This window comes from Myotis nattereri (assembly GCF_964212035.1).
Source record: "Myotis nattereri genome assembly, chromosome: 7".
In the NCBI taxonomy this organism is placed as follows: Eukaryota; Metazoa; Chordata; class Mammalia; order Chiroptera; family Vespertilionidae; genus Myotis; species Myotis nattereri.
In genome coordinates, this window is record NC_138082.1 from 35,040,643 (window position 1) to 35,067,382 (window position 26,740).

The 26,740-nt window shown below is 45.0% G+C and overlaps 1 protein-coding gene across 8 annotated transcripts in view; it reads right to left on the reverse strand.

Annotated features, from left to right (window-relative positions):
* ILKAP (ILK associated serine/threonine phosphatase) overlaps positions 1–23,877 on the reverse strand; it is a 31,680-nt gene extending 7,803 nt beyond the window's left edge. Inside the window, exons 1-9 of one of the 8 annotated variants that reach the window (XM_081095848.1) lie at positions 23,713–23,828; positions 12,934–12,999; positions 12,430–12,486; positions 7,647–7,766; positions 6,239–6,365; positions 4,531–4,637; positions 3,607–3,700; positions 3,197–3,284; positions 1,701–1,822 (exon numbers count right to left, since the gene is read on the reverse strand). In XM_081095848.1, the coding sequence (XP_080951974.1) occupies positions 1,701–1,822; positions 3,197–3,284; positions 3,607–3,700; positions 4,531–4,637; positions 6,239–6,365; positions 7,647–7,766; positions 12,430–12,486; positions 12,934–12,999; positions 23,713–23,761 (830 nt within the window). In that variant the 5' untranslated portion in view covers positions 23,762–23,828. Of the gene's footprint in view, positions 1–1,700; positions 1,823–3,196; positions 3,285–3,606; positions 3,701–4,530; positions 4,638–6,238; positions 6,366–7,435; positions 7,767–12,429; positions 12,487–12,789; positions 12,824–12,910; positions 13,000–23,712 lie in introns of those variants that run through there. The other 7 variants (XM_081095852.1, XM_081095851.1, XM_081095854.1 and 4 more) reach the window with 7 other exon arrangements.
* Between the last annotated feature and the right edge of the window lie 2,863 nt (positions 23,878–26,740).

Consider the following 26,740-nt stretch of genomic DNA (forward strand, 5'->3'; position numbering starts at 1 on the left):
TGGCCACTAAAGTGAGGGATTATCAAATATAGGCCACCCCCCAATAAATATTTTTCTAAAAATGTTTAATCTGAATCTAAAGAAGACTTTAGAGCTAATTTCTAGTTTATAGGAAAAACATGCAAACAACTTAAATGATAACATGAAAACACAGGCAAACTCAGAACGTGAACCTATACAACCACTGGCCTAGACAACTGCATGATCCAACCTGAGGAAGAGTGGAGACCATTCTACACTGAATGATGTGAATCCAAGGTGAGCATGAGCGCTGGCTGGACCCTGCTTTCAAACCAAGACACTTTGGGGACAACTTGGAGAAATATGAATACAGACAGAATTACAGATAACCTAAAGAATTATTTTCTTAAGTGTTATCTGCAACTAACTTCCAGATAGTTCTGCCTAGCATACACACACAAGAAGCAAATATGGCAAAATGTTAATTACTAAATCTAGGTGGTAGATATTAAAATGTTTACTCTAATTTTATAAAATGTTTGATAATTTTAATGAAGTGGGAAGGGTAGAGGGAAATAAATGCCCACCAGTCCTAGACTCGGGCAGATGGGGTCACAGCCTGGCCCTACTGCTGAGGAGCAAGGTCCCTGCCACCTGAGCCTCCTTGCCCTCTTCTCTGAAGTGCAGGGTTCACCTTGAGCACACTGTCAAATGAGCTCCCTAAGGTGGGTACTGGGAAAAAGGAAGAACCTGCAACAGAGCTGACCATTCACCCATAGGACTGTCAATGTCAAAAGCCTTTCCAAGGAGTTCAGGCAAAGCAGAATTTTAAAGTTATAAGAAAGGGCAGAAAAGATGATACTGACATTAACACTGGGATCACATTCTCGACCATTAACTTCTGCAGCAGCCACAATGGGAAAATGGGGCATGTGCCACTGCCCAAGGTCTGGAACCATGCCCACAGTCCCATCAGTGCAAAGATGACCACACTATGACCAAGGTTATCTCCTACTACCATTCCAGCAATTTTGAACAAACTCAAAGAGTGCTGCCTCCTCTCCAGACCTCTCTGCACTGCTGGCTAGAATCCGCCTGGAGTAAAACTTGTCTAAGGACAAGTGATTGCAGCCTTATATTGCTGATATTTCTCTCTCATCTCCAACAAAAATGTAACACTAATGGTCAAACTGAAAAATGAACCAGAAAACACTTCTGGTCAAATCCATAACACCATGTCCCAGGAGTGAATCCCCGTTAAGTGTATTAAGACTGAAGCCTTGGAGAGATGAATGAAGGTGCTGTGGGCAGAACAAGGGCAGAAGGCCCCTGGCCAGGGGAGCTACTCCCCAGGAAACCCAGAGACCGTCAACCTGTCACATACTTCCTGTCTACATACTTTAGATGTTCTCTCTGAGCAACGCCCCTAAACTGTAACTTACTTAGTTGTGACCAATGATAGTATCTATGGAAGTTCCTAGGACCAGAGAACTGTTGCAAATGGTGACCTTGAATTTGAGGCAGGTTTCCTCCCTTTGCAAATTTAGGAAGGCATGTTTCTTGTACACATTTTGCTCCCACTTGGACATAGTGAAATCCTACAACCTTCATTCACCTACTTCACAGGTCAGACCTCAGACTCATCACACTAAAGACTGCATGACAAGGAAAGTTCTCCCCTTGGAGGACTCATGGCCATTCCTCCCTCCCTCCCTGGAGTTCCCACAGTCCCTGGTTACCTGACGTTTCCTCCAGCCTTCTGTATTCTCATTCGTTCTTCATACTGTGTTGGGTTATGCTCCTTGCTGAGGCTTAAGGCTGCATGTTTTTGACTCTCCTCATTGTAACGACACAGGATTGCCTGGGAAGGTGGAGATCACAACAGCAGTAAATTCAGGAGCCCAGTGCCCGCAGTTACCAGCTGAAGACAAAGGCCAACCATGGAGTTTCAGAGTCAGCTTCCTGCCGACAAACCGAGTTCAAAGAAGAGCCCACGTGGCAAAGTGGTGCCACAGTAACACTAGCCAGGGAGAGAGGCCCCGGTGTGGGCCTCTGTTGGGTGACTAGAGTGGGCACTCATCCTCCTAAGATGTTGTCCTCTCATGGGTGACGTGGAAAGGAGGCAGTTAATGAGCACCAAAGCCCCCTTTGGGCCCAGTTACTAGTTCCCAAGTCTACATGAGGCAAAGATGAGGGCATGCTGACCAAGTGCATCTCCATGTGCTCCTGACACCACATTTACCATGTAGTAACTTCTGGACAAACCTGGATTTTACAGAGGAGGGAGCTGAGGCCTGGAGGATAGGTATCATGTCCAATGTCACACACAGGATTCAAATATGACTCCAAAGTCCCCCCTCTCCCTTTGTCTTGGTCCAATTTTACTCATGCTATTTTAAGTCACTTGGTCAAAACACTTATGTACTGGAGATAGCCTACTAAGAGGACCTCCAGAAAATAAACTCCACTAGGCAGGGACTGTCATCTGTAATGTTCACGGCAGCATCCCTACTGTTTATTTCTTCAGGAAATAAATCACCCTAAAAGCTACAGGGGCTGGGGGCAGCTGTCTTTAGTTCTGCAGATGGTGCTTATGGGTGGGAAGAGTCACTCTGTCACTGTGACTCCAAAGGAACACGAGATGGAGGCTGGCTGAAAAGCTCCTGACTGAAGGCAGGGGCTGAACCCACCTTGCAGAAGGCCAGCCTCTAGCTTCGTTTCCCACCACAGGCTGTCAGCAGTGGGAAATGACTGGCTTTTCTCCCTTAGCCTTGTGAACTGGGCTCCTTGCATGAATGGCGCATCACCTAGCACTTTCCTAGCTGCAGCTCTTGAGTTATTCTAACATAACAATGATTTTGAGAGGCAAGGGCCTGTGGTCAGAGATAGGAAGTTAAATGATATTTGAACTGCACACCAATTAAATTCCCACCTATAACACTACCCTGACAGAGTACACACACAAAAGGAAACATAGAAAACAAAAAAGAATGTGTTTGGGTTTTAAAGCAGAAGAGGTCTACTGCAGATGTAAGTCTTCCCAGGGAACAAAGTGACCCAAGCTCAGCTGCTGCTCCCCACCCAGAATCTACACTCTGCACTGGAGCCCCTGCAGCAATCCCGCAGAACATTCCGACCAGCCTTCGTCACTGCAATCTTAGTCAACAAGCGCCTACTGCCACTCTTCCCCACAGAACATGGTGTTAGCTAAGCGGGTGGCTCCAGAGCCGCATACCCGACTATCTCCGAGGTTGGCAATATAAAGAGTGTTGTCTACAGCCAGAACACACGTGGCAGTGGACCCATCTTTCCAGGCAGGTTTCCTGGGGGGAAAGACATCAGAAATACAGTCACCACCAACATGCTAGCACTTCGAAACTAATTTCCAGAGTTGAATGGGAAGTGGTGTAAACTTTAAAATGAAGAGTTTCCTTAATACTTGCTTTTTTTCTGTTTCAGATTTAGTTAACAATTACAAGAACTTACTTGGTGCCAGGTACTTTTCAGACAGTGAGTGTTAGTATGAAACAGAATCAGAAGATCTGAAATGCATCCAGGAAAAGAACACACACACACACACACACACACACACACACACACACACACACACACTTCATTCATACGTTTTCATGTGGTTTCACTTACTGGCTTGAAGCTTGTTTAAGAAACTCTTCATCAGTATGCTTAAAAGTGTCCAAAAGGCATCTCTTCACAGTTTTCTCCACACTGATTACATCTCCTATTACAGAAGGAACAAAAGAAAAACTCTTAAGGAGGAAAGGTTACCCTCCACCCACTGTCACTCTGTTTCTGAACTACGACCAAGAACAATCTGCATGGCTGGTGTGGCTCAGTGGTTGAGCATTGAACTATGAACTAGGAAGTCATGGTTCAATTCCTGGTCAAGGCACATGCCTGGGTTGCAGGCTTGATCCCCAGCAGGGCGTGTGCAGGAAGCAGCCGATCAATGATTCTCTTTCATCAATTATGTTTCTATCTCTCCCCTACCCTTCCTCTCTCTGAAATCAACAAAAACTTTTTTTTAAAATAAAAACTATCTATTTCTTCACCTACAGGACAGTGCCACTTGCACTGGTGGTAGCAGACTCCCAAGTATAAAGGCAGGACACACACTTGTATCACAGACATTTCAGGAGAGGCGCCCGTCACTCAGAGACATGAGGAGCCCTACAGGCACACCTGCTCACCTCAGAGCCCACTCCTCACAGGTTTGCTCTTCTACTTATTTATTATTTTTAGATATATTATTATTGATTTCAGAGAGGAAGGGCAGAAGGAGAGATAGAAACATCAGTGATGAAAGAGAATCATTGCCTCCTGCACAGCCCCTACTGGGGCTTGAGCCCACAACCTGGGCATGTGCCTGACCAGGAATCGAACTGTGACCTCCTGGTTCATGGGTTGATATTCAATCACTGAGACACCTGGCTGGGCTCAGCTCCGCTCTTTTAATTGTCATGATTTTTGCAAAAGCCAAAACGACATCTCAGTGAGTCACACAAACAGCAAACACCAAGATGAACATGAAATGATTTATTTCTATCTCACCTTTAGGAAATTTCCTGATTAAGTTCTGATGTAAATTCTGTGCAGCAAATTTTGAGGCCCGAATTCCTCCATGTCCATCAAAAACAGCAAAATAGGAAACCCGGGTACTAGGAGAATGATTGAGAATCAATGAGAGTCTCACAGCAAACAATACTCCTCTCCATTAAAGCTTTCCCATCTTATTTCAAACAGTGAACTTTGACACAACAGAGGAAGTCCCCAGTCACACTGTCACACTGTCATGAATGGAAAACAGGTAATGACACTGAGACAAATGTGTAAATAAATTTCATAGTATTTCAAAATTAAACATGTTTTAAAAATCAAGGTCTATTAACTCTGACTTTTCACTGAAGGTGAAACTAAAATTCAGGATTTTTTCTATTTAAACTAGATTTGGTTTTAAACACCAAGACACAGATAAACAGTTACTGACCAAGAATCAAAAATATCTGTAAGGGTAGGGGGCAGGGTTGTTACTCAAACTTGGACAGATATCTAAATCTTAAAGCCTACCGCACCAGACTTATTCCTATCCCCCTCTCAAGTTTTGCCAGAAAACTCACATATATATGGAATAAATGGCATTTATAAAGGGTTTCAAGAAAAAAATAAAATCCTTATGAGAAAGAACATTTTTACTGCGGAGCTGCTTTTTCCAAACATTTTTGTAATATCTTTTCATTTGGGACATCATGAGCCACAGGAAAAATAAACTCAGAACTCAAAACTGCTATCTTGCAGCATGGTATCTACCAGGTATGGGTTAGCGTTCCCCACCAAAGGGTTTGCCCCCCTGAGGGCTCCTTAGAAGTACCTATCCTGGCTTTAAAAGCAACTCCATAGTACACTCCTGACCCTGGTGAGCATGAGTGCATGCATAAATACACAGATGACCTTATAGGGCCATCATCTCCTCATCTACTGGACAAAAGCCACTAGCACCAATGGCTCCAGCACACTGTATGTTAACAACCAACTGGTGTCAGTTAAGGAATGTATCGTATATGTTATGTAATTACGGAAATTAGGTGGTATATATGTAATTATTATATATGTAAACATGTAAGTTAATGACCACCTCCACATCCCACCTTTGGGCTGCTTTTCCACCACACCCAAGACCTTATCCAGAAGGCTTCATTGAGTTTGTACAGGTTTGGTAATTTCCCGTTTTTCTTCTCCTGATGCCATTCCTGCATCTGGTTCTCTTTCTGTGCCCTCACTAGCTGCACTAGCTCTCCTTCACTGCTGTGTTCAGTGGTTTCCAGCTCTAGCTTCTGGGTCCCAGAACAAGGAAACTCCCTGCAAGCAGCTCTTCAGATTGTGGGGAAGAGAACACACCCTGAAGGCCCCCAATGTGGAGCCATTTCCCATTTATCAGGTTTCTCGATTTCAGCATGACTGACATTTGGAGCTGCACGATTCTTTGTTGTGGTGCGACCTTGGGAGTTGTAGGATTTAGCAGCATCCTGAGCCTCCCCACCAGATGCCAGTAGCACAATCTTCCACTGTGACAACAAAAAATGCCAAAGGGAGGGGGGCTAAAATCAACTGCAGTGAGAACTACCACTGTTGAACCAAGCAGCTCAAGTGTTATGTGTCAATCTTCCTAATAAATACAAAGTGGACAAAGTCCAAAACTGAAATCAGAGCTTGGTCCAGAGACTTTTAGGCCCACCAGGCTTGCCAGAGCAGGGACACTCACATGAGGGATGATAGGGGCCTACACTCCTCCGTGATGTCATTCAGGATGACATGGGCATCCTGCATCTCCTCCCGCTCGCCCTTCCGCTCAGCCACGTAGCCTTTCAAACCAAAAATCACTGAAGAGGCTAAGGAAAAGAGAACAAAAAGCCAATACAAAACTGTGCCCTGCCCTCCAGAAGCCCTAGTCCCAGAGCAAACAAGAGGGAACTCTGGCTATTTTACTCGGCAGTCTTAACAGGCAAACAAGCTCTTCTCCTCAAGGCATCTCCCCACTACAAGTCTGTAACTGAAATCAGACCACTGATGGTCAGGGCTGATCTCTGCAAGGCTAAACACTGGAGAGGAGACAGGCAGATGACAGCAAGTTAGTACAGGACAACTCCGTTTAAGGCATTAAAGCAAAATACCAGAGTTAAGAAATGTACTGCCATTTGAATGGGGGGAGAAGGGGTTCCAGTAAATCTAATCTGGTCAATAATTTAATGAGGACAGAAAAATTCCTACTCTAGAGAAATGCAAGTAGAGTTTATCCCAAAGGTCCTGCTGGACATATGAAAATATGTTATTTTCATGCCTGCGGCTTAGTGAAGAATTTGAGCAACTGGTAAGATCAGCTGCTTTTACTCTAAATGAGGGAGAAAAAAATAAAGGGGAGGCACAGATGCCTCCTTCTATTGAAAAGCCTGACTAGCTTAAGCTCACCCTTTGACCCCTAGGGCCATGCAAATGAAGTGAGCACTTTCCGAAGAGCAGCTGTGGGTGGGCAGAGCTCTTTAGGCTAGGGTGCTGAAAACTCAGCTGAAGACCAGCAGAGCAAAGTAGGTCCTCTCACATACCTCCTAGTGCACCCTGCAGCTTTGAGGTGCTTTGTGGTAAAAGAGCAAATAAAACCAAAGGGGTTGGGACAGTGTATTAAATCTACAACTATTTATCTTTAATAGGTACTTTTCATTTCCCTTACTCTGTGACAAATTACAAAGCTGACTACAAATTTCAATTGCTTTCCCCAGCCTTGGGCTCTTTCTAGGGAAGTTGCCTACTGAGTTAACCATAGTATCAAAACGCTAATCATCAGGCTGTAACAAAGACAGGGAATTTGAGAGAAATGGGTGGTCTGCAGGCTACCTGATCACTAGAAAGGGTTAAGTGAAAACTCTGTGTTGTTTAAGCCTAAGAACAACTGTAGGTTTCCTACCTGACCCAAGGTAGGGTCAGAGGCAGAGATGTCCATGGAAAGTAGAGAGAGAGAAGGCAGGAGTAAACTTCAGGAGTCTGTCTGCAAAAAGGGAGCCCTACCCAATTCTTAAATACAGACACAGAGAGTAAGCAGTATCATCAAAAAGCTGAGCTCTGGGTTGTTGTAAATTATGAAGTCTAATACATTTGTTTTCAAACTGTCTGAAAACCTTTACAAACTTTCTTTTCCACAAGCTCTTCACTGCCATTCTCCTCTTCTTCAGAGGGTTTTCTCTTTGCTCCTTTCCCTTCATTCTTTACCATCTGGGATATGGAGGTGTCAAGAGAACCTGGAAATAAAGTAAAAGCCAGACAGAAACAGCTGTAGACTTACAAAAAGACCCCTGCAGATCAGGCTCCATCCCAGCCCTCAAAGATAAAATGTCATGTCCAGCAGTCATAGCTCTGAATCCAAGGGCCAGGCCAGTGTGCCTGGGCACCCACAGTGGGAGACCACACCAACCATGAGAGGATCTGCAAGAGAGGCTTCTCAGTGGTAAAAAGAGACATCTGTACTCGGGCTGTAGCACATGCATAGTGTTATACATCCACAGGCCCTTATTTACAATTAGGGAAGTTTCCAAAATCTGCAAAGTGACACATACTAAACAAAAAAAACACACAAAAAAAACCCCCAAGTACCAAAAAAGGCTTAAAATGAGATAAAAGTCAGGCTTTAAGAACAGCTGCTGAAGCTATTCTCGGTGACAGAGGGATGAATCTGTGTTCAAAGCCAGAGCTAAGAGCACCTGCAAGGCACGAGCGTGGTGGTGGGTATTTAGAAAGGTCTAACTTCAAATCTTGGTTCTGCCACTCACAAGAGGGTTGCCCTTAAGGCAAGTTACTTAGCTTTCAGCCTGTTTCTTCTTGGGAAGAATATGGTAAACTCAGAGGGTTGTTTGAAAACTGATGGGGACAAGTTATGTAAAGCATTTATCACAGCGCTTCGTCGATCAAGTATCCAAGAAATGGTAGCTGCTGTCATGATAAATGGCCCTACGTATTCTTTGCATTTAGCTATAAAAGCATGCAACTATTTATCAACTACTCTTTGCCAGGCATTTCTAAGTACTGAGGAAAAAGGAAGATGTCTGCATTTTGTAATGTCCTTTTGCAAGTAATTGACTCTTATTTCATACAACAGTATAACACAGCACACATACCCCAACCCATATAATGTGGCAAATTAACAAAATTTCCTGGGTGTTTCCAACAGGATCTCCCAATGGTCTCTTCATTAACCTCCTGTCACTTACTGTTTGTGTTCCCTTTTACCAATGTGTATGTAAAAGAACCTTCCTTGCTTTTAAATTGGAAAACAGAACATTTTAAAGCTTTTGTTTTTGACTTCTAAAAGAATCACACTGAAATCAGAGAATGTGGTCTATCTTCGTTGGGATTTTACTTTATGTCCTAGAATGTAGTCAATTTTTATAAATGTTTCTTGCCTGCTTGAGAAGAATATCTTTTCAAGAAATCCAAAATAGCCCGGCCGGTGTGGCTTAGTGGTTGAGTGTCAACCTATAAACCAGGAGGTCATGGTTCAATTCCCAGTCAGGGCACATGCCCAGGTTGCGGGATCGATCCCCAGTGTTGGGTATGCAGGAGGCAGCCGATCAATCAATGATTCTCTCATCGCTGATGTGTCTATATCTCTCTCCCTGTCCTTTCCTTTCTGAAATAAAAATATATATTAAAAAAAAAGAAATAAATCCAAAATACTGGATGCAAGCTTGGATTCCATATCCAAAATCTTGTTAAGAGTAATGTTGAAATCTTCTAAGTTGTTACCAATTTACTGTCTTTTGCCCTATGGACAACTAAGCCACAACTATGCTGAATCTTCCTTAGTTTTATTAAATCTGTTAGGGGCCCTGCTTGCACACAACATTCATTATAACTAAAAGCACTATCTTTATTGGGAAGATCTTTATTAGGCTAAATTGTATGAGTATGCTATAATTTTTTGGTATAGGTATGTAAGATGACTGTAATACTTTTTCTAAATACAGAAACTATAAGAATTTAATCCATATTTTCTAGACTACTTCCAACGACTTTATGGTGATGAATTAATAATACAAAAAAGAAGTGCACTTGACCCCCAGGGAGCACGCTTATGCCATTCCCTTTCTCTCCTCCATCGCGCCCCCCAGCATATGGTCCCAGGCTAACCCCCTGAACGTCTCCAAGGCCCCCTTCCACCCTTTTCCTCTGACTTCCCAGTGAGCCAAAGCAGCCTAGCCCAGGCTCTCCTGTTGCTTCTTCTAGGTCAGTGGTTCTCAACCTGTGGGTCGCGACCCCTTTTGCGGTCAAACGACCCTTTCACAGGGGCCACCTAAGACCATCCTGCATATCAGATATTTACATTACGATTCATAACAGTAGCAACATTACAGTTAGGAAGTAGCAACAAAAATAATTTTATGGTTGGGTCCCAACGTAAGGAACTGTATTTAAAGGGCAAGAAGATTGAGAACCACTGTTCTAGGCCCTTCTCTGTTTCACTGCCCTAAAGTATGTTTTTGGTGCAGTTAATAAATTCTTATTTGCTTTTCTACAAACAAAAACCCAACAACAAACAAAAAAAACAAGAGAGGTTTGAAAAGCAAGTGTTCTATTTGACAACAGACAAGGTCTTGTTACCAGAAGACAATTGCATTTGAAAAAAACTGCATCCCCAACTGTTCCCAGGCCACTATACCTTCCCTTCCCCAGGGGAATTCCATGTCAGTTCTCAGTGAGACAGAGTAATAGGTTCCTCATATGATAACCTAGACTCTAGGTCAGTGATGGCGAACCTTTTGAGCTTGGCATGTCAGCATTTTGAAAAACCCTAACTTAACTCTGGTGCCGTGTCACATATAGAAATTTTTTGATATTTGCAACCATAGTAAAACAAAGATTTATATTTTTGATATTTATTTTATATATTTAAATGCCAATTAACAAAGAAAAATCAACCAAAAAAATGAGTTCGCGTGTCACCTCTGACACGCGTGTCGTGTCATAGGTTCGCCATCACTGCTCTAGGTCCTACAGCAGTGGTTCTCAACCTTCCTAATGCCGCGACCCTTTAATACAGTTCCTCATGTTGTGGTGACCCCCAGCCATAAAATCATTTTCGTTGCTACTTCATAACTGTAATTTTGCTAGCTATGAATCATAATGTAAATATCTGATATGCAGGATGTATTTTCACTGTTACAAACTGAACATAATTAAAGCATAGTGATTAATCACAAAAACAATATGTAATTATCTATGTGTTTTCCGATGGTCTTAGGCGACCCCTGTGAAAGGGTCGTTCGACCGCCAAAGGGGCCGTGACCCACATGTTGAGAACCGCTGTCCTAGAGGAATCCACTCTATTCTTACTTCCTAAATTGGGACAGGAAAAGAAGTTAAACATTTACAGAACAGGTAGAACCAATGTTAATAGGCTCAATGAAAATAAAATTAAATCAATAAACAGAATCTCAAGAACATATGAATTGACTGGAAAATAACTACATTAGGTCTTGAATTTCAAGACAATTCCTGCACAGGGCCTATACCAAACACTAAACCAGGGGTCCTCAAACTTTTTAAACAGGGGGCCAATTCACTGTCCCTCAGACCGTTGGAGGGCCGGACTATAGTTTAAAAAAAAACTAGTCGGCTGCTAAGCAACAGGCAACGGCAGCAAAAACACCCGGCGGGCGGATAAATGTTTTCGGTGGGCCGCATGTGGCCCGCAGGCTGTAGTTTGAGGACCCTTGCACTAAACCAATGTCATTCAGATCTCATTTTTTTCTTCTTCTTCTTTTTAAAAATATACTTTTATTGATTTCAGCAAGAAAGGGAGAGGGAGAGAGAGAAACTTCAATGATGAGAATCACTGATCGGCAGCCTCTTGCACACCCCACAATGGGGGTCGAGCCCACAACCCATCATGTGCCCTGACCGGGAACTGAACCGTGACCTCCTGGTTCATAGGTCAAAGCTCAACCACTGAGTCATGCCCGTGGGCCAGACCTCATTTTCTTTCTTTCTTTTTTTTTTAAAATATATTTTATTGATTTTTTACAGAGAGGAAGGGAAAGGAATAGAGAGTTAGAAACATCGATGAGAGAGGAACATCATCGATCAGCTGCCTCCAGCACACTCCCCACTGGGGATGTGCCCGCAACCAAGGTACATGCCCTTGACCGGAATCGAACCTGGGACCCTTGAGTCCACAGGCCGACGCTTTATCTGCTGAGCCAAACCAGTCAGGGCCAGACCTCATTTTCTTAAATCAAAATTCTTTTTAGTATAAGTGGCAGAAAACAGAAGACCTACATATCAGTATTTATGGGTTCAGGGACACTAAAAACACACACACACACACACACACAATTTATTTCAGAGAGGAAGGAAGAGGGAGAGATAGAAACATCAATGATGAGAGAGAATCACTGATTGCCTCTTGCACGCCCCACACTGGGGATTGAGACTGCAACCAGGGCATGTTACCTTACTGGGAATCCAACCGTGACCTCCTGGTTCATAGGTTGACGCTCAACCACTGAGCCAAGCCGGCCGGTGACACTAAATATTTTAACTCTATTTCATATATTCAGATACTTCTGCTGGATACATTTGGGTCAGGAACATAAGGCAAACCAGAATGACAGATTTTTTAATTAAAAAACATTAATAACTAAGTGGAAAGTAAATTACTAAACTCTTAATTCTTAGTCCGCTGTAAGAGGCTGAACCCCAAGGAAGAAAAAAAAAATCACCAAAAAGTGATGTTTTAGCTAGCTAATCTTTTTCCTTCCATCTGATGATGCCTACTTGTGTTTAATAAATCTATGCTATAGTATAATTTAATGTCATCCTAAACCGTAAGAGCTATAAATAAATTTCACAAAAGAGTAAAATATGTATTATTTCCACTAGCACGTTGGATTTTTCCCTACTACTTACCTGACTCGCCACTGCTGGCTGGTGGGAGGTCATCAAAAAGCAAAGGTCCGCCTGGTCCTGAAACACAGCAGGACACTGAGTGAGCCCACAAAACCTGGGTAAGGCATAAGTGTCAGAATCCATCCCACCAGGACGCCTATGCAGGTCACTGACATAAACTCAAAACTGTGTCAATCCAGTGGCAATTCACACTGCGGTAAATAATGTCTTTTAAAGTCCTATCATTGAAAGGAAACAAAAACCTGCCTTACGGAGTTACATCATATTTCAGCTATAATATACTCAAATGAACCAGAGAAAACTGCTCAACATTTCACGCAGTTTCTCAGAGCTAGCAACTAGTGGATTTTTCTGCCTTACCTGATGCCATGGATTCAAAACTTAAGACAGTCCAACACCTAAAACATCTGTGTGTTGAAAATGGGGGAAAGGGAAAAAGATTGAGACAACTACAATCCCAGGATGACACGTTGACACACACCTGGGAGAGCCTGAAGACTGTACCTGAGTCAGTACTGCTGGCCGGAGGGAGGTCATCAAAGAGCAGAGATCCTTTCTGAGCTTCTTTCCCTAGGACATGGAACACCTGCTTAGACTGCGCTTGGGCATCAGCCAGGATGGCTTTTCAAAGGGGGAGACTTTGACATAGGTTTGCTGGTAAGGTCAAATTTTCTCCTCCCGTGGGAAAAAATTTATTTTTAAAATATTTTCTTCACTGCTATTTAATATGGACACTTGTTTCCAACAGTTACAATCAACAACAAAAAAAGCAATAAAAAATGACCCAACAGGCATTGTAAGGGCCAATGAGTATTTTGAGAAAAACATTCTTCTTGATACCATAATTTCATTACTGAAAGCAACCATTAAAAAAAAACAAACATTTTTATTGATTTCAGAGAGGAAGGGAAGAGGGAGAGAGACAGAAACAGCAATGATGAAAGAGAATCACAGATCAGGTGCCTCCTGCATGCCTCCTCCTGGGGGTCAAGCCAGCAACCCGGGCATGTGCCCTGACTGAGAATCGAACCATGACTTCCTAGTTCAGTGATGGCGAACCTATGACACGCGTGTCAGAGGTGACACGCGAACTCATTTTTTTGGTTGATTTTTCTTTGTTAAATGGCATTTAAATATATAAAATAAAAATCAAAAATATAAATCTTTGTTTTACTATGGTTGCAAATATCAAAAAATTTCTATATGTGACACGGCACCAGAGTTAAGTTAGGGTTTTTCAAAATGCTGACCTGCCAAGCTCAAAAGGTTCGCCATCACTGTCCTAGTTCATAGGTTGATGCTCAACCACTGAGCCACACCAGTTGGGCCAGTAATCAACATTTAAAAATAAAAATTTTTAAATGAACCCTGGGAAGACAAAAACTGATTTTAGAGTAAGAAAATAATGTATACCTCAAGATATAAATTCAGTGCCTAGTAGATTTGTCTCAGTGGGATAAAGCGCCAGCCTGCGGTCCGAAGGGTCCCAGGTCCGATTATGGTCAAGGGAACATACCTTGGATGCAGGCTCCTCCCCTGGCTGGGCCCTGGAGGCAACCAATCAGTGTGTTTCTCTCTCTTTTCCTCTCTCTAAAAGTCAATGGAAAAATATCTTCGGGCAAGGATTACCAACCACCCCATCCCCCATATAAATTCAGCGATAGAGGGATTCTCCAAAGATCTATAGATCTTAAAATTTCCCATTTCGCCGAAGCCGGTTTGGCTCAGTGGATAGAGCGTTGGCCTGCGGACTGAAGGGTCCCGGGTTTGATTCCGGTCAAGGGCATGTGCCTGGGTTGCGGGCACATCCCCAGTGGGGGGTGTGCAGGAGGCAGCTGATCAATGTTTCTCTCTCATCGATGTTTCTAACTCTCTGTCTCTCTCCCTTCCTCTCTGTAAAAAATAAATAAAATATATTTTAAAAAAAATTTCCCATTTCAATAACATTCTGAATTAACCACAAAGTAAAATCTCAAAGCACAGAAATAAGAGGCTGAGGGAACCTCATACCTTAATTTGGTGCCTCCAGCCCAGTATCCAATTCAATACAAATCCATGGAAAAGATAAGGAATTTCAGAAACTCCAAGATAAACTCAGGAGAGAGCCAGGCAAATTTTTAAATTTAAAAATCTGAATGATAACACAACAGAGTACTTGTCTTTAATGTTTTATACTCAATTTTCCCTTTCCACACAAAATTTAATTACAATTCCTTCTTCTCCAACTTCCCCCCCAAATCTCTATTTATGCTATTAAATACATGAATTGGCACCCACAGGGCTCAAAATGAAGGTGCGCACGTCCCATGAAGTTTCACATACTGTCTCAAGACAGGCTCTGTCCCATCTCCTATTCCTTGGAGTTCAAGGACAGAAATGTGCTCACTGAAAATCCAAAGCATCCATACTGTCTTTTTGCTTCTATATAGATATGAACTGGGTACCAATTCCATTCTTTTAAAAACAAAAACTTTAATTAAAATTTATAAACTCCAAAGAAGGAAATTTCTTCAGGAGTCTTTAGGTCAGAAATACCTTATATACCTGATAAATTCCTGATTTAATAAAAAATAACTCTTCTGCCCTAACTGGTTTGGCTCAGTGGATAGAGCATCGGCCTGCGGTCTCAACGGTCCCAGGTTCGATTCCGGTCAAGAGCATGTACCTGAGTTGCAGGCACATCCCCAGTAAGGAGCGTGCAGGAGGCAGCTAATCGATGTTTCTCTCTCATCAATGTTTCTAACTCTCTATCCCTCTCCCTTCCTCCCTGGAAAAAATCAACAAAATACATTTTTAAAAAATTAAAAAACAAAAAAACTCTTCTGCTTTATACATCTAACTCAAATGGAAAATAACTACTAAGCCCTGGCCGGTTTTGCTCAGTGGATAGAGCATCAGCCTGCGAACTCAAGGGTCCCAGGTTCGATTCTGGTCAAGGGCATGTACCTTGGTTGCGGGCACATCCCCAGTAGGGAGTGTGCAGGAGGCAGCTAATCGATGTCTCTCTCTCACTGATGTTTCTAACTCTATCCCTCTCCCTTCTTCTCTGTAAAAAGTCAATAAAATATAAAAAAAGAAAACTACTAATTAAAGTATATCCTAATTCCTCAGTATTACCCTTAACATATTAAGTAGTTGCAAATACTTTCATTTTTCTCACAAGCAACATAAAGACTCTGAGAAGAATTCAAAAGCAGCATTAGAAGGCCATTAAAAGGAATTCGGCGTAACCGCTTATTTACGAGGAGTACAGGAGAAGGCCAACCTGAAGAACAGCCAAACCTTCCACCTGTGTCAGGTCAGATATTAAGTTCTGAATTAAACTTCTCAGCTAAATCAGGTCTTTTCACTGCCAGTGTCCAATGCAGGAAGTTCTCTTTTACCCAGGTAACACATTTTCAGTCTTGCAAGAATTAATTCCTCACAAGAGTTTCCAGCTTGAGAACTAGCCTGACCCCTCTTCTTTGGTTACAACAGTTTTCAATAAGTGTGCTGCAAGAATTTTTAAAACATGCAATACCTGACTACTAGTCAGAGGCACTGATCTCCTTTTCCTTAGATTGTCAAATAAAAAAATGACAGTCAACACAATAGTGGTCCGATGTGAATGAATCAAAATTATACCTATTTTTGGTTCAGATTGGCAAAAAAACATTTTTGGCATGGCGCAGAATTTTTGTAATAAGTTTATGTGTGCCATTACATGAAAAGGGTTGAAATCGCTGGACTCTAAGATAGTGTTCCAAACTGGGCATCACTCCAAAGACGGCCTATCTCCTACTGCTGAATGGAATGAGCCTCTCCTCTCCTCTCCCCATCTTTCTCTCTCTGGAATACGGAGTGATATTTCCATTAAAAACATGAGATTACCTCACATTTTTGTTGGCCACAACTGAGAATAACTTATACAAATGATAATTAACATTTACTGCCTTCCAGGCACTGTTGTAGTGCTCTCCATATTTTAATACATTTAATTCCTGTAATACTCTTAGATACTACTGTTACGTACTGATGGTGAGAATGAGGCACTTTAAGATAAATACCTGCCCAAAAGAGCCAGTGATGAGTGAGGACTCAAAACCAGGCACCCCGGTTTTCCCAATCCATGCTCTCAGTAAGGTGCTACATTATCTCCACACATAGGCGCTGTTCCAGGAACTACTGCAAGTTAAAGGACCATCTCATTTAACCTTACAACATTCCCATAAAAATAATCCCAAGGCTCTGAAAGATCACTGGAATATCTTCTGCATCAATAAAAGGATCAAACTTAGTAATACCTTGCATCTGGATTCAATCAATCAATCAATCAATCAATAAATAAATAAATAAATACATCCGTAAGTCTTAGATGCTAAAGGTTGCTATCCTATATAATAATCCCACACAATAAAAGGCTAATATGCAAATAAACCAAATGGTGAAACAACCGAACAATCGGTCGCTATGATGTGCGCTGACCACAAGGGGGCGTGTGTGGAACATAGCGGGCATTGGCCACAGTGGGATGGTGGAGCAGGTGAGTTGGGGGCACCAGACCAAGGTGGGGCACTGCTGGTCACTGTCATTGGGGTGAGCCTCTGGTGGTTACTGAAAATTCTCTGCTCCTGTGCCACAGTCCTGCCTGGTGCTCGCACCTGCTGCCGGTCCCGATCACTCAGCGCCATCAGCGGGTGCAAGCAGCAGCAACTGGCCCTGATCGCTCCTGAAGGCTTCTCCACCTTCCCCTGTTCTTGAGGGGCAATCAGGGCAGCAGCCGTGGCTTGCACCCGCTGACACCACTGGCCCCGCTCGTGTCCGCTGCTGGAGCCGGCCCCAATTGCTCTGTGCTGTCAGCAGGTGCGAGTGGGACCAGTGCCATCAGTGTGTGGGAGTGTCAGTGTGTGGGAGCGGCGGGAGCGTGGCTGCCAGCAGACAGGGGACCGGGGCCATGGCGGGAGGGGCCGGGCGGGGCGTGCGGAGGATGGGCCAAGACCCGCCCCAAGGCCTACTGCAGCCTTGTGGCCCACAGTTCCTTTCAAGGTGCACGAATTTGTGCACTGGGCCCCTAGTGTACAATAAAAAGATTAGTTTGCCTAACCAGTTTTTTTAAAAATATATTTTTATTGATTTTTTACAGAGGGGAAGGGAGAGGGACAGAGAGTTAGAAACATCGATGAAAGAGAGACATCAATCAGCTGCCTCCTGCACACGCCCCAATGGGGATGTGCCCGCAACCAAGGTCAAGGCACATGCCCTTGACCGGAATCGAACCTGGGACCCTTCAGTCTGCAGGCCGATGCTCTTATCCACTGAGCCAAACCAGTTAGGGCCTAACCAGTTTTTTATGCCTGAATTTTCTCTTCAACTACAAATGCAAAACATGTTTTCCAAACACGAGGTATTAGAAAAAGGCCCTACCTCTCCACCACATTCCTGGACCACAGTAACAGTTGAGTGTATAAGTTCCATTCTCCTTTATGCTCATGTACTTGAGTATGTTGAGCAAAGGACATCCTGGACATCACTCATTCACAGGGTCACCAGAAGTCGGAGCCAACTCAAGGGCATTTTAACACCCAGCACCCATACTTGTGTATGTGCATTTTAATTTTTAAAAGGTAGAAGTATTCTGTACACAATATTCTATGTTGTGTTGTTCACGTAAGCCATCAGGGCATGGTCCAGGCCAGCACACCTGGGTCAGTCATTCTTTCCAATAGCTTCACACTATTCTATAGGGGAAGTAATGCCCATCACTTGTCAAATTCCCTTACTGACAGGCATGCAAGCTGATTGTTTTGGTTTTTTTTACATGACAAACAATGCCACAATAAATAACCTTTGACACAGATACTTCATCTGCTAGAATGCTTAAGGTCTGAGTAGTTTAAATTTAACAGGTGCCAAAAGCTGTTCCAAAAAATATTGCGGTAACTTCCACTCCCAACATACTTCACGAAAATGTCCATTCCTTGATATCCTCACCACTATGCTGCCAATTCTTAAAACTGATGAGTGAAAAACATGGTACATCAGTGATCTGCTCCTTTCCTCCATGACTCAGGAAGCTGAGCACAGGACTGGTTCCTGTTTGTGGGCTACTCCCATTTCTTCTTCCATGACCTATCAGGATATAGCCTTTGATGATTTTTCTAATGGGTATCTGCCTTTTTCCTATTTGTATGAGCCATTCACTTATTAGAGATAGTACACTTCAGTAATATGCATTGTCGTATTTTGTCCTGCAGAAATTTTTATCTTTACATAGTTAAACCCATTTTAATTTTTATGACTAGAGTTTTTTCTTGCTTAACCCTGAAGTCTTACAATTAGTCTAAGTTATTTCTAGTATCTTAATATTTATTTTATATATAGATGTCCAATTTTGAAAGAAATATTTTGAAAATGGCCTGCTAAGCAAATATGTATTTAGTCCTTGACAGCTGGCAAAGTGTATTGGTGTAATAACCTTAAGTGAAAGAACTACTCTATAACACTAAAACTGAGTTATTGCCAAAGTAACTTTAAACCAGGACACCTTTAACTTGTTTGAAATATCAAACATAAGCTGTCAATATTTTTAAAAATGTTTTTATTGATTTTTAGAGAGAGAGATAAAGGGAGAGGGATATAGAAACATCATCAATCGGCTGCCTCCTGCATGCCCCCTACCAAGGATCAATTCCACAAACCTGCAACCCAGGCATGTGCCCTAATCAGGAATCAAACTGGTGATCTCTTGGTTCCTGGGTCAATGATCAACAGCTGAGAACACCAGCCCAGGAAAGCAGTCAATTTAAAAGACATCAAGTCAAAAAAAAAAAAAAAAAAAAAAAGACATCAAGTCAGCACTTCTAGAACTATGATATAGCTGAGAAGTTATTTCTGTCTGATATCAACAAACATACTTCCTCTTTTGGTAAACTATACACACAGCTTAGGTTTGAACTGTGCATGTCCACTTACACACAGATATTTTTAACTAACCTGCACAGGTCAAGAGTCACCTCTGCAGTTGGGAGTCCATATACACAGAGGGCAGGCTTTAGTCATATATGTAGTTACAGAAATTTCCATTGTGTGGGAGGTTGGTGCCCCTAACCTCTGTACTGTTTCAACTGTGTGTGTGTAAACTTGATTGAGCAATCAAATCCGTAAATCCTGGGACAAAAAAAAAATACTAATTTAGCACAAAATCTGAAAAAATTTATAAGCACACCTTGCTTCACTGTGCTCCCCTTCATTGGGCTTCACAGGTATTACCTTTTTTTACCAACTGAAGGCAAGACCCTCCACCTGCAAAAAGATTAGTGACTCACTTTATCGAGATGCTTTATTACAGTGGTCTGGATCTGAAACTTCAGTATCTCCGAGGTATGCCTATAATGTGTTCTTTCTATATTTTTTTCAAACCATAATTAATTAAGAAGCTTAAAGGTGTGATGTTTAAAACAAAAATCATAAAACAAAATACACTTGATGTATCTGAGCAGTGTGATATTTCCTCCCATTGGACACTTAGAGTTTTCACAAAATCCAGTGAAGAGTGCATGTTTTCCCCTTTTAAATAGCTGTTAAAGTTAAGAGCTTACACACTACCTCTACTGAGCACGTGCTGCACCCTGCGCTAAGCCCTGCACAGGTAGTGCTCTCCTACCTGACAGAGGCAGGAACAGCCACAGAAAGCAGGTAATAAGAACAGAGTTGGGATGTGAAACTAGTCAGATCACATGTCCTGAACAATCCTTGTTTCCTGCACAGCTCAGAAATTTGTGATCCCACACACCATGTGTGAGGGTCATGATGGTGCAGTTCAACCCATCCTTCCATCCACTTTATGATGCCAACATTATTTTCTGTTCACTTATTCCATTTTTAATTTTATCAGTCAATACTACAGATTTTCTGAAACAAAGTGTGGCACCTTGTTGGTTTAACTAACTGCCTGTCAAGAGAACTGTGATCCCAATACTGTCACTCACTTTTAGTACTTACCCCTCTCAGCTTCCCATCATACACATCTTCTTTATTTATAAAGCTGTTTTAAAAAATACATACAGCCAAGCAGGGCCTGTGACTATGTCAGTGCCTTTCTGGAAGGCAGGGAGACTTCACTAATCCATTCCAGGGAAAGGGGTTTTGAACACCATGCATGCAGCCCCCTGGCTCCTCAACCAGAGTTGGAGATGCCCTCCCCCACTATAGCTGGTCACAGGCTACCAACTTGTAAACAAACCAGTGTGGCTCAGCTGGTTGAGCATCAATTGTCTCATGCACCAAAAGGTCACCAGTTTGATTTCCAGTCAGGGCACACGGCCAGGCAGGCTCTATCCCAAACATTGACGTTTCTCTCTCTCCCAAATCAATAAAAACAGCCCAGCAACATGGTTCAGTGGCTGAGCATCAGCCTATGAACCAGGAGGTCACGATTCAATTTCCAGTCAGGGTACATGCCCATGTCCGGGGTGCAAGCTCCATCCCCAGTTGGGGGCATGCAGGAGGCCGCTGATCAATGATTCTCTCTCATCATTGATGTTTCTCTCCTCCCTTCCTCTCTGAAATCAATAAAAATACATTTAAAAAATCAATAAAAACGTATTTTAAAAAGTTGTTAGGATCTTCACCAGTATGTAAACTACAACATAGGGAATCTACCTATCTGTATATCTATCTATATATAAAACCCTAATATGCAAATAGACCAAACAGAGGAACAATCGAACAACCGGTCGCTATTAAGTGCTCTGACCACCAGGAAGCACGCACGGAATATGGCGGTCATTGGCAGCAGCGGGATGGTGGAGCAGGTGAGCAGGGATGCCAGACCAAGGTGGGGCGCTGGTCCCGGTCACTGGGGTGAGCCTCTGGTGGTTTTTGAAAATTCTTTGCTCCCATATGCCACAGTCCCATCCAGTGCTTGCACCTACTGCCAGTGCCAGCCCTGCTTGCACCCGCTGCCAGCGCCCAGTCACCCCCTCTCGCACCTGCTGCCAGTGCCACAGCCACCGCTTGCACCCACTGCCAATGCCGGCCCCGCTCATACCTGCTGCCGGCCCTGATCACCCCTGATGGCTTCTCCACCTCCCCCTGCTCCCGAGGGGCGATCGGGGCAGCAGCCGTGCTAGCACCTGCTGACGGCACTGGCCCTGTTCACAGCCGCTGCTGACGCCAGCCCCAATTGCTCTGTGCCGTCAGCGGGTGTGAGCGGGGCCGGCACTGTCAGCCAGTGGGAGCAGTGCCAGCGGGACCAGGGGCCACAGCAGGAGGGGCCGGGCGGGGGCGCAGAGGATGGCTCGAGACCCGCCCCTGTGCCCACCGCAGCCTAGCGGCCCACAGTTCCTTTCAAGGTGCAAAAATTTGTGCACTGGTTCCCTCGTATATAAATAAAAGGCTAACATGAAAAGTGTCCCCTCAGGAGTTTGACCTGGAGACCAGGAGTCCGATCGCTCGCTATGACGTGCGCTGACCACCAGGGGGCGGCATGAAATGAAGGAAGGCCCCGGCCAGGCCTAGGGACCCTACCTGTGCACAAATTTCATGCACTAGTACAGTCAATAATATTGTAATAACTACGCTGTGCATTATGCCAGATGGGCAATAAACTTAGGGGGGGGATCATTCTCAAGTTACATAAATGTCTGATCACTATGTTGTACACCTGGAAACTAATATAATATTGTCAACTGTAACTGAAAATAAAAAAAACCATTTTTTAAAAAGTTGTCTGGTTGTATCATCTCAAGGATGCCTTCCTCTAAGCAGGCCCAAATTGATTTCAGGTAAAAAGTATTTTTTAATGAAAAGCTTATAGGCACATCTGTGAGTCTAAACTCTTCCCCAAACATAGTTACATACAAGTTATACTCCAACAACAAAGTAAAAATGACTGCATACACAAAGCCACAGTTTTTATGCACAACAGAAAACGAATGGCTTCTGTACCAGCGCAATGGTCCCTGGGGAAAAGCCTGGTGCCATTACAGGGAATAATGGCAGACAGAGACTGGCCAGGCTGTTCCCACGTGACAAGCCAGCATCCAGGCCACGTGAAGGACAGAAGCACCCCCGTTCCAGTGCCCCAAGTTGCAGTGCTCCTCCACACTGGTCTGCTCCGACTGGAGGGCTAGATGTTCCCCCTTTGCGCATATCGCTGCCCGCCTGGAACCTCTGCCAATCACAAGTCTACCCGTCTGTACTAGCAGAGGCCCAATTCCAGCACCGCTTTCCTTCCCACTCTGTCCTGCAACACTCAGCCGTTCCCACGGTCCTTAACTTTTGCCAGTTATCACTGCAATCGCTTGCATTCAGAACTAAGCTCTTAGAAAGCAAAGGCTGGCTCTTATTCACCCTCGTGTCCCCCGCAGTAGCAGTTCTGAACCCGCCTTCTCCGGACTCCGGCTGAGCAGTCCCGGCAAAATCCCCTGGGGACTTAACAGACTCAGGGCCCAGCCCCAGACTTTCCGATTTAGTGGGGATGAGCCTGGAAATCTGTATTTGTTTTTCAAGTGTTCCAGGTTTTCTGCCAACAAGTCGGGTTAGGAAGTAAGGTCTCACCTGCAAATGCAGCACGGAAACGTCAGCAGGATTTGTCCAATTAAAACGCGGACACACAGCAATAACCAAGGCACTCGTCTCCAACGACTACTGCGTGAGGCTCAAACCCCAGCCTGCAGGAGCTCACCCCCGCGGTCAGGGCCGGGCGATGGGTGGACCTGGGCTGGTGCTCCTGACTCTGGGGAGAGGGAGACTTCCCGAGACCCGGGAAACTACTATCAACCGAAAAATCAGAGAAGCACAGAGGATGATTCTAAAACACGAACGATAACGCTGGCGATTCCTTCAATCTCTGGGGTCAAAACAAACCAAACAAAACCCTGAACTTGTACACGCACGCGCGGAAAAACGTCGCTCCAGGGAAAAGCGATTCAGACCCAGGCCGGAGGGCTGCGGGCTAGAGGCCCCTGACGCCGCGCCACGTGCGAAGGCGGAGGGACTCTGCACCGAGCGGACGCTGAGCTGCCCCAAGCTGGGCTGCCGGCGCGTGGGGGCCGCACACAAAGGCCGCGGGCCCCCCTCTCCCCCGCCCGGTCCGCGCCTCGAGCAGAGCCCTTTCTTCCTACGCAGCGAACATGGCGGAGCGCTCCGGGGCTGCAGTGCGCACGCTGGGGCCGGGCCGAGGCAAGCGCGCTTGCCCGCCCTCTCCTCCCGCCGACCACCTCAGGCGCCGCGGCCTCCAGGCCACCATCCGCCCGCCCGCCCGGCCCCTTCTCCTCGCCGGCAGGGCGGCCCCTCACTTACCGGCAGCCGGCGAGCGCTCCGGCTCCGGCAGGTCCCCGAACAGGTCCATGGCGGAGGCTGGTCGGCGGAGGCAGACACGCAGCCCGCAAGCAGCGGCGGCCTGCACACTCGGCGACGGCAGCGGCGGCGGCTGGGCGGTGGCAGCCAGGGCGCTGTCAATCACCCGAGGGCGGGCCCCGAACGCCACCAATTGGCGCGCGACGTGGCTTGGCCGCCCCAGAATCCTACGCGCGGGCGAAGCTGGGCGGCGAAGGAGCGGGGCCCGGCGCACGCGCACAGGACTCTAGGGCCGCGGCCCAGATGCTGAGGCCGCCATGTTTCCCGGGGAGTCCCGGCCTCTCCTGCTGTGCATCCGTTCTAAAAAAGCCTGTCCAGAGAGAAATGTCTAAGCTCCAGGGCAACTACAGTGAGCCCTGATGTCTGGGAAGGCTCCATGGAGCTTTTCACGTGCGTCCGCCCCGTCACCCTCCCACTCCCACTGGGGGGCGGACGTCCGTTCCTAGATCATTCGTTGTAGAGCTGGAGAAACCGAGGCTGAAGGGAGCGGCCCTGTGCGTTAGGACTGAAACCCCCTAAGGTGCCAGAGGGACAGGAGGCATCCCCGCTCTGCCCACACCCTTCCGGCAGGTGCGGGGAGCGGGGCAGAAGGACGCACCTCTCTGTTCTCCGCCGAGTGTGGACACGGAAAGGGGCAGCCCACTACCCCTGCCCAGCCCCGGGAGGACTGCGCGGGGGCCTCATAAACTCAGACCTAAGTGACCACCCGGGGTGGCCTGAAAGCAAAGCTTCCGAGGTGGGTATCTTCTTGACAAACGTCAATCTTGACCCCAACTGAGTCTGTCCACTGTCTTTCTGCATCGCTGACAATGATAACACACCTTCGATGACAATGATAATACCCCTTCGGGATTATGTACCCGGGTAGTCCTTCTCCCCGACCCTCAGGGCGCAGCCTCCCACTGGAGATTGGTTCCCCACACATCCCATCCCCGTGTGCTGAACATGTTGATGTGAACTCTCCCGTGCCCACCAAGGTACATGAAGTATGTGTCTCTCCATGTTACTTTTCATCCAATCTCAGAGTTTCCCCCTGCTTTGCCTTCTCCTGCCTCCCCCATCTACCACCAATGATGTCACGTAGCTCCCCTCATGCTACCTCCTTTGATTGTAATGTCTAAAACACAGACTGCAAAGCTGCCCTTACCCAGAGCATTATCTCAGTCCCATGTAAGATTTCACTTCCGGGCATGTCCTCAAAAGTTGGCTCAAATTAAAGTTCTACAACTTTTCTAAGGGCTGGACGTTCTTTCACGGTCAGTGCCAGTTTGGGGCCAGACACTGGTTAGGTGTTTTGCAAATGTTAATTTTATTTAACCTCTCAACAGCTTGTGAGGAGAGTAATGCTGCCTTTCTTAGGTCTGCAGGGGGTTCCCCTGGAGCAGCGGTTCTCAACCTGTGGGTCGCGACCCCTTTGGAGGTTGAACAACCCTTTCACAGGGGTCGCCTAAGACCATCGGAAAACACATATATAATTACATATTGTTTTTGTGATTAATCACTATGCTATAATTATGTTCAAATTGTAGCAATGAAATTGGGGGTCACCACAACATGAGGAACTGTATTAAAGGGTCGAGGCATTAAGAAGGTTGAGAACCACTGCCCTGGAGTCTTCAGGTGAGATCCCATTAGCACTGGAGTAAAAAGTCTCTTATCAGGAATGGTTCCTGTATCTACTAACTAGAGTGGGAAAACCTCATAATACATGGGATGTGTGTGTGTGTGTGTGTGTGTGTGTGTGTTTTTGCAGGAATGTGCCCAGGGCACATTGGGAATGCAAAGAAATTGACTCTGAGCGCACTTGGGCTAGACACCCCCAGAACCTCCTATGATACGTGGAGTTCAGGGCCCAGACTCTCCTCCTTGTGGGTTCTTGCCTCATGAAGATTAAAGAATAAAATTCGCCCTGACCGGTTTGGTTCAGTGGATAGAGTGTCAGCCTGCAGACTGAAGGGTCCTGGGTTCAATTCCAGTCAAGGGCATGTACCTTGGTTTCAGGCACATCCCCAGTGGGGGTGTGCAGGAGGCAGCTGATCGATGTTTCTAACTCTCTATCCCTCTCCCTTCCTCTCTGTAAAAAATCAATAAAATATATTTTTTTAAAAAAAGAATAAAATTCTCGGACTAAAAGAACTTGTTAGTAAAAGTGTGGAAATTTATTGGAAGCAAATACATATTCCCATATAGAGAGGGGTTCTCAAGGGAGTAACCAACTAAGCCCCTTTGTCTAATGTTTTAAAGGCTGGAAGTTCTTTATCTATGCTCCCTTCTAATTGGACCCCTTCCCCATTTATGATCCCTGTGCTTTCCTAATTGGCCATTCTGCAGAGTATCAGTTTCAAAGGTCAAAGCCCACATGGTGCCCCCCTTTTTCTCTCCCCCTCATCTTGCAACATTCCTGTATCTTCTGTAACATTTCTCTATCCTCTGTGAAAGTATGTCTTCCTCTTGTAACATTTCTCTATCCTCCTCTATCCTCTGTGAAATAAGGTAAGCATTCTGGTGTCTTGGAGCTACCTCTGTCCTTCACATATGCATTCCTCTCCCATGAACCCCCTTTTCCCTAAAACTGCCTGTCCTGTCTCTAAAATTCCTTTCACTACCAGGGGCTTCGTTTAGGGTGGAAGGTGTAGCACAAAGGCATGGATGTGGGGGCTGCCATGCCTCTGTAAGGGGCAGAGAGGAGCTAGTTAGGTGGGTGAGACAGGTAAGGTGGAATCATTTCACCAGTGTTTAGCTCAACAGGGGAGCCATTTTTTGCAGTGAGAAAATCTCAGTGTTCCAAAAAGGCAGGGTGGGGTGCACCCTCTCCTGCTTCCACCCTGTTTGGTATCTGTAGTCATTTCACAGAATTACAGGCCCAGCTATTGTCACAGCAGAAAGAGCCCTAGAGGCCTTGTGCTCCGCCACCCCCTTCACATTAGGCCCACTCTGAACTGTTTGCAGATTCAATTTACTGGCTCCTTTT